This window comes from Lactuca serriola, chromosome 3 (assembly GCF_051521515.1).
Source record: "Lactuca serriola cultivar US96UC23 chromosome 3, Lser_US96UC23_V15, whole genome shotgun sequence".
NCBI classification, from domain to species: Eukaryota; Viridiplantae; Streptophyta; class Magnoliopsida; order Asterales; family Asteraceae; genus Lactuca; species Lactuca serriola.
Window position 1 is genome coordinate 213060459 of NC_136410.1, and position 8773 is coordinate 213069231.

An 8773-nucleotide genomic window follows, 5' to 3' on the forward strand; every position below is an offset into this window, starting at 1 on the left:
CCATTGCCCATAATCTGATAAAAATATCTTTGTTGAACAGGTTTTGTTCAAAATAGTATGGTTTCTAGATTTCTATAAACACTATAGATTTGCCATTGAAATATAAATCCTAAGTTTTTTGTGGGTTTTTTTGTTTTATTGTTATTGATAACCCCATATCATAAGAAGTTGTTATTTGTGTGTCCTGCTATTTAACTTACTATTGAAATATGAATATGCATGGCCATTGTTCATATTTTCATTGAAAATATTACTTGAAAGAAATAGAAGCATTGAAGTCATTATTTTTTTAGAGTGATATATATATATATATATATATATATATATATATATATATATATATATATATATTTGTTTGTGAAAAAATATCTGATATCACCATTTCCCAATTATAACAAACTTATCCATTTCCTAACTATAGTGAATATCAACTATTCTAATTCTTATTTTGTGGAATGGGTTAATATCATAAAAATCCTCAAGTTTTCAGGGTTTTGTCGTTTTTGTCCAAAGTTGAATTTTATGTCCGTTTTTAACCTAACACTTTCTAAAAAATGTTCAATATTACCATTTTACCGGTGATAACAGGTTTTCCAAGTTACCATTAATTATATTAAACTCGAAAAAAAACCCTTAAATTTACCGTTTTTTACGTTTTACCCTTAATTTTATAATTTTTTTATACACTTTTACCCTAAATATATTTTGTTCATAATATATGTAGTTATGCAGAAAAATAGTATTTATATACGAAAAAATGTTTAATTAAATATTGTGCTTATATTTTTCTTAATGTTATATATATATATATATATATATATATATGTATATATATATACATAAAGAAATAACATTAAAAAAATGTGAATACATTATTTAGTTATTTTTTTTTGTATATAAATATGATTTTTCTGCATTAATACGAAAAAAAATACATAGAGTAAAACTGTAATAAAAATTATAAACATAAGGGTAAAAACGTAAAAACTGTAAACTTAAGGGTTATTTTTACGAAGTTAATATAATGGTAACCTGAAAAACCTGTTATCGTCGGTAAAAGGGTAAAACCGAACATTTTTTGAAAATGTTAGGGTAAAAACAGACATAAAATCCAACTTTGGGCAAAACCGACAAAACCCTGAAAACTTAAGGGTTTTTATGACATTAGCACTTATGGAATTATAGTTCTTTAATTATAATAATTCCTTTTTAGTGAAAATCAAGATCAACAACCCCACAACCAAAAAGAAGATTGACTTATGTAGTTTAGAGTCATTATAAAAAGCAAAAGATTGATAGAGTTGCTATGGCCGTATGTAAGTATTATATGAAACAATTAAGCGGAAAAAGCAAGAATGAAACTACACACCTACATAAGCATTTAGAGCTTTGTGGATCCAAGCGTTCTAGATTTTGATACTTAGATCATGAAGATTTGTTGACGATAACGACCAAAAATTATTTTCAAACAAGATTCTAAGAGTGAAATTTATTATTATTATTATTATTATTATTATTATTATTATTTGTATCTTAACAAGTATGAATGTCGTGATTTTTAATACTTTACCATGTATGAGAGTGAAGTATGAACTTCTCAAAATTTTAGTTATCATGATTATTGTTTTTGATTTTTCATATTTTTTAGATTTACAAAATAAATTGGACTTTTTGTATTAACCGGGTATCCATCGTGCTCCCCGCCGCATCCGATATAGATTTTTTCACTTGAACCCGTCGGGGAATTGGCAGGGCGGGTGCGAAGATTATATGGGGATTGGAAGTCGGATACGAGGACGAGGATTGCAGTCCCCGCTAATATCCGTCTCCGTTTGCATCCCTATATATAAGAGTTAACAACAATATTATTAATATATTTAAAAAACATATATTATATTTATAAATATTTCAAAGTTATGTTGGTAACAAAATCAAATAGTGGTATCATAAAGAGCATTAACCTTATTTGGATTTTAAGGGAACTTATTTTGATTTTAACGGAATGACTTTGGTATAATTGGCATAGTCGTGTAAGAAAGTGCAAATATTTAATTAAATACGTTTCAAATTGTATGTGAGTGAGAGAGAACTCGATTGCTTTCCACATTCAAATCGCACATTCTTCTGGAGAGAGAAAGCAGCTCAGAGATCTGAGGTGATTCCAATCCAGAGAGAGAAAACAAGCATTCCATTCTTCACCTAGTTGACACACTCTGTCTCTTTCTAACTACTATACGCAAAAATCTGTAAATAAATCTCTATATATACATACATGCACATCCACTACACTGTATGTATGTTTGAGAAACCCTAGAAGATAAAGGCTTTTATGTCGAATTGATTCATGTGTGATTAAGTTCAGATCGGAGCGATGGAGGATGTATCCGGCGGTGGTGGTGTCGGAGGAATGACGGACATGCCGGAAATGTTGCAAGGAGGTGAGCACAGCGGTGGCAATGTACGGCCTCCGATGGCTGAGACGACGCCGTTGACGGTGTCAGGCTCTTTTAGGGAAGGCGGGGGGAGGGGTTCGGGTATGACTAGTCGTAGGAGGAGCTCGAGGAGACCGAGCTTAGACACTGATGACTTTATAAATCTGCTCCACGGGTCGGATCCGGTAAAGCTGGAGCTCAATCGGTTGGAAAATGAAGTTAGAGGTGAGTAATGTGAATTGATACGTATGGACCGACTAACTAATTTTCTAGCTGTTTCATTTGATATATTTTTGAATTTTTAAGCTCACCGACGGGGGATTGACTTGACTTTTCTGCAGATAAGGATAGAGAATTGAGCGAAGCACAAGCGGAGATCAAGGCGCTCAAGCTGTCTGAACGCCTAAGAGAGAAAGCTGTTGAAGAGGTTATAATTTTCATCATCTATTTTCTAATTTAATTGGACGCAATGTGGAGTCTTGATAGGCCAGATGTTTGAATTTGAATGCTTGTTGGATTCAGCTGCCTGTTTCAATCTATAATCGGCTTGGATGATTGGGTTTCTGTTTTGCTTATTAAATGAAGCATCATAACTGTCATCTGCATATTTATATTCTATTGTATTTGTTCTGTTCATAACTTCTTCCACCCAAAGGAAGGATCCTACTTGTGGGGCATCTGGATTTTAAATGTTAATCTTGTGTTTTGCGAAAAGTCTTGTTATGTCATTGTTGGTTAGACATTTAGCATGATTTTGGTGTTATTTGTTCCCTATATTGGAATTAATTTGCTGATTTAGATCATTAGATGCAGGGTAATTATTTCCTTTCTGTGTTTGTGGGATGGTCGATGGTGTGTAGACCTTTAATGAAAGCACCCTGGCGTGCACCTGTTAATTATGTTTCTTTGATTTGCCAAAAATGCTGAAATTAAGTATCTGACAGGCTAGATGATGCCTTGTGAAAAATCTTTGATAATCGAATAATGCTGGTACATACTGTTTGTTGTGTTCCATTCCATCTCTTGTGAATCATATGTGTAGTTGTGGAGTTAAACTGACAAAATCTTGTCTTGTTCTGTAAACCTTGGCTTAGCTAACCGAAGAGTTGTCGAAGGTGGACGAGAAGCTGAAGTTGACAGAATCTCTTCTAGATACCAAAGTATTGACCAAAGCACTTGTATCTCTGTTGCTTTTTTTTCTTTTTATCAGATAGCATTTGATATGATAGATTTGGTTTTTGTGTATTGTTATGTAGACTCTTGAAATCAAGAAAATCAATGATGAGAAGAAAGCATCAATGGCGGCTCAATTTGCAGCAGAAGCCACTCTACGGAGGGTTCATGCTGCTCAAAAAGACGATGATATGCCTCCAATTGAGGCAATCCTTGCACCACTAGAAGCTGAACTAAAGCTTGCTCGACAAGAGGTTTGCAGCTCAAGACTCTTCTCTTTTAGTCTTTTGTCATCAGTAGTTCGAATGCATCCTAAAAGCAATACAAGTACAACCTGTTTTGCATTGCAGAAAAATTTAAACATTTATAGTGTTACCCTTTTTTGGGTTTCAGATTGCTAAGCTGCAGGATGACAATAAAGCATTAGATCGATTGACTAAATCAAAAGAGGCTGCTCTACTTGAAGCTGAGAGAACTGTGCAGGTTGCCTTGGCAAAGGCTTCAATGGTGGATGATCTTCAGAATAAGAACCAGGAGTTGATGAAGCAAATAGAAATTTGCCAGGTATGCGGTATCACTTAGGCCTTTAATTGGTCATCCTCATTTTCCAATATGGCTAAATGCAAGAAATAACTACCAAATTTTTATTTATAACCTACTTCCATTTCTTTCTATTACAAAATTTTACCTTGAAATTATATATAGCATTGTACATTTGTACTTCAAAAGTTTAGGTAGATCATTCAAAATGTTTTGGTAGATTTTTCAAAACACAATGGAAGAAATAAAAGTATTTTTCTATCTGTTGCATTTTTTAACCAATAAATAATATTATTATGTATATGTTTAATCTTTGTCAGGAGGAAAATAAAATTTTGGATAAAATGCATCGACAAAAAGTGGCTGAGGTGGAAAAGCTTACTCAAACTGTACGCGAACTTGAAGAGGCTGTTCTTGCTGGTGGTGCCGCTGCAAATGCTGTGAGGGATTATCAGCGCAAAGTTCAAGAGATGAATGTAAATGCCATCTTTATAAATTGACTATTTTGCCCCCAGGGTGTAGCACATTTACCCAGAGCTATAACAATATTGAAAGTTGCTTTGTATTTGGGTACATTTATTAATAGGAAGAAATGAAAGTAGATTGGTAATTGTTATTTGTTAAAATGTATAGGAGGAGCGGAAAACTCTGGATCGGGAGCTAGCTCGTGCAAAGGTTACAGCAAATAGAGTGGCAACAGTAGTAGCTAATGAATGGAAAGATGCTAATGACAAAGTTATGCCAGTTAAACAATGGCTTGAAGAAAGAAGGTTCTTGCAGGTAGGACTATTATTTCTGTTAAATATTTATTTCTAAGCATTTATTCTAAGCAGTAGACAATATTCTATTCTTAATATTAACAGGGCGAGATGCAACAACTGCGGGACAAATTAGCTATAACAGAGCGCGCGGCAAAGTCTGAAGCACAACTGAAAGTAATTTGCTTTGTTACATGCATTTCATTGACAAAAATTACTATTTTTATCCCATTGACATTAGCTAAATAAATAAAGCTGAACAACTTGTTTAGATGGCCTAGGACAAGCTTTCTAGGGTTATTTTTTGATGAGGAGGGCATTTTTTTAGAATGAGTCCCAGTCCCTAGTCTATTGCAATTTTTGTCAGTCATAATCCTTGCTTTTTTTTTTTTTTTTGGCCCATCCTTTTCCCACTTTCATTGAAATTTTTTATTTTTGTTCCACCTTTTTCTACCTTGTTGGGTGTGTTGTTGTAGTATTGACATCAGTCTCATCCCTGTCCCACCTCCACCTTGTTTTACGACAAAAAGTTGCGATTATCTGTCCCTGTCCCAGCCTAATGCACGCGTACACGATGTTCTATGTTGGGTAGGGGTAACAATTAACAAACTCCTTTTAATTTTTAACAGGAGAAATTCCAATTGCGACTGAGAGTACTGGAAGACACTTTGAGATCACCCAACTCTCTTTCTCGTAGCTCAGCACCCATGGGCATGAGCAATGGTGCTTCGCGTCGTCAGTCCTTAGGTGGAGCGGATAACTTTTCAAAATTATCTCCAAACTTACCCAAAAGATCACCATCTTTTCAAATAAGATCATCTGGTTCCAGTTCAATTTTGAGGCATGCTAAAGGGACATCAAAGTCATTTGATGGTGGTACACGGACACTTGATAGGAGTAAACTTATTTCAAATGGAACAAGTGGGAGTGGGAGTGGGAGTCCTACTTTTAACCTTGGCCAAACATGTGAGGGAACTAAGGATACTGAAATTCCGCATGAAAAACCAGCTGCCTCCTTGGAGGATAGTGTGCCTGGAGTTTTGTATGATTTGCTTCAGAAAGAGGTGGTTTCTTTGAGGAAAGCCGGTTATGAAAAGGATCAGAGCATAAAAGACAAGGATGATGCCATTGAGGTTAGTGCTTGCCTTTGTTTATTTATCATGTTGTACTAAATCCAGGATGGAATGGAATAGTAGAGCACTTCAACAGAAAGAAAAAAAAAATCTTGTTTATCTGGCACATAGGAATCTCATTCGTTCCTGATTACTTTCATTGCTTCAATATATTACTTTTACAACAGACCAAGGTCTTGAAACTCATCTTTTGTCTTGTTTGTTGGCTTTAATGCCATTAAAGAAAATAGAGAAAATGACCTTCAAGATAACAACCAGTTATATAAATGGAATTGATTTTTTTTAATGTTATTTTTCAAAAATCACTAGAATTTTTTTTATTCATCAAATTTCTTGGTATTCAATCTAATTTAACTTTTTATCAAACAAAATTTTATACCTTTTATTTATATAATTTTCAAAATAAAATGAATCAGATTAATTTTGTTATTCTTTAGAAATTACTAATTTTTTTTTATAATAATACTAGATTTCATGGTCTTTAAGTTTTTTTTATTTTTTATTTTTTATTTTTTATTTTTGTAAACGAGTTATTTTTAAAGTGATAAATAAGTTTTCTTTTGACTGTTTGAAGGTAAGATAAAATATGTTTATATGTAATTTGTGCATTACTTTGACTAAATTTTACATAAATAAAATATGATTTTTGTCTTGTTTTATCAATTTAAGTTGCTGAGCAAACAACCTGTTTCAATGACTCATTCCGTTTAAGCCAAATGAACATGATAATGGAATGGAATGTAACGATCCTTTCCATTCCTTGATACGAAATAGACCATTATTGTTTGTTATATAATTTAATTTGTAATATTGGGTTCCTTCAGATGTTAGCGAAGAAAGTAGACACGTTAACCAAGGCTATGGAGGTTGAGGCGAAAAAGATGAGAAGAGAGGTGGCTGCAATGGAGAAGGAAGTAGCTGCTATGCGTGTTGACAAGGAACAGGACAATAGGGCAAAACGCTCCACCAACACCTCTCACCTACATCCTGCCAGGTCTGCTCTTCTCTTTTCTTTCTTTTACCTATTTTTGTCCCATTCACATCAGTATCACTCTCAGTCCAAATGCTGCATGACCAATAACATGTTTTGTTCTGTATGCAGGAATGTGGCACGGACTGGGTTGACACGGGGTACCCAATGACATGAGTAGTTGGTCCAACCTGTGTTTTTACAATTTTACCCTTTTTAACATGATCCATTGGTTATATATATATATATATATATATATATATATATATATATATATATATATATATTATAAAGATAAAAAAAACTAGAGGTGTTTTCTTTTCGGTAGAAGAAATCAGCACACAGAAAAGAATGGAGCGGATGGAGCTAACCAGTGTCGGTGTCCGTCAGTGTGGTTATTGTATAGGTTTGTAGTGTGGTTTTTGGTTTCTTTTTTGGTCAATATTTTGCTGTCTGTCTGACTGTAATCAGATGGAGGTTCTAGGTCTTAATCTTAATACATTTATTTTTCTGATTACCTATACTTTACCTTAGTTTTTACTTTGTAGTTTCCACTATCAGTATCAGTACAATCAATGCATCTAGAGTGATTTATTTGTGTTGTGCATCATGCAATATCACATGTACTTTGTGGTAATGTCATGTTCCTGTTAGGGAGTATACCGGCGGTGAAATAAAGTATGAGGGGGCGGTGTTTACTGTAGGTAAACATGTTAAATCAGCATACCGGTGGTAAAAATTGTATGATACCCTACAGCCTAATAGTTGTAAACTAGAAAGAGATCAAAGGTGAAAATAACTTATTTTGTGTACTTTACGAGTAGGTGACACAAACCTATGTATAAAGGCTGGATCTCTAGTCTTTGGAAACCCTATGAATCTATTGAGTTAACTAGGCCAAAATTAATATATACAATATTTACATTCTAAATCTCAAACTTTATCATTGATGTTATAATCTTGTCCAACTTTGTTACAAATACCAAAGATCCATAAATTAGGTAAAGCTTTGGTGTAAACATCATCTGGTTGACTTCCTACTCGAACATAAGACAAGCTTTTTAAGGTTATTTTTTTGATGATGATCACATTCTTTTAGAATGAGTCACAGTCCCTAGTCTATTGCAATTTTTGTCCGTCATAATCCTTGCTTGTTATTTCTTTTTGGCCCATCATTTTCCCACTTTCATTGATTTTTTTTTAATTTTTGTTCCACATTTTTCTACCTTGTTTGGTGTGTTGTTGTATTGACATCAGTCTCATCCGTATCCCACCTCCACCTTGTTTTACGACAAAAAGTTGCGATTATCTGTCCCTGAATGAACGCGTACAACATGTTTTATGTTGGGCAGGGGTAACAAACTTCTTTTAATTTTTAACAGGAGAAATTCCAATTACGACTGAGAGTACTGGAAGACACTTTGAGATCACCCAACTCTCTTTCTCTCTCTCGTAGCTCAACACCCATGGGCATGAGCAATGGTGCTTCTCGTCGTCAGTCCTTAGGTGGAGCGGATAACTTTTCAAAATTATCTCCAAATTCACCCAAAAGATCACCATCTTTTCAAATAAGATCATCTGATTCCAGTTCAATTTTGAGGCATGTTAAAGGGACATCTTCATCTATATCATCTCAACCTTCATAGTCTTTTCTAAACAAATTATTTCGTACATCTTTAACTCTAAAAACCACCAATTGACCATAAACAGTCAACAATTTTGTTTTTGCACAATCTTAAATATGTCAAATGTATATACCATAACTAT

The 8773-nt window shown here is 33.8% G+C and overlaps 1 protein-coding gene across 1 annotated transcript; it reads left to right on the plus strand.

Moving 5' to 3' along the window:
• The first annotated feature begins 2058 nt into the window (after positions 1-2058).
• LOC145093577 (microtubule-associated protein 70-1-like) lies at positions 2059-7523 on the plus strand. Its single transcript, XM_079031721.1, has 11 exons — positions 2059-2657; positions 2774-2859; positions 3527-3592; positions 3689-3859; positions 3999-4169; positions 4466-4621; positions 4779-4925; positions 5009-5080; positions 5533-6036; positions 6861-7030; positions 7139-7523. The coding sequence occupies exons 1-11, from the start codon at positions 2372-2374 to the stop codon at positions 7176-7178; spliced, it is 1869 nt and encodes a 622-aa protein (XP_078887847.1). The 5' UTR covers positions 2059-2371; the 3' UTR covers positions 7179-7523.
• Positions 7524-8773: the final 1250 nt, after the last annotated feature.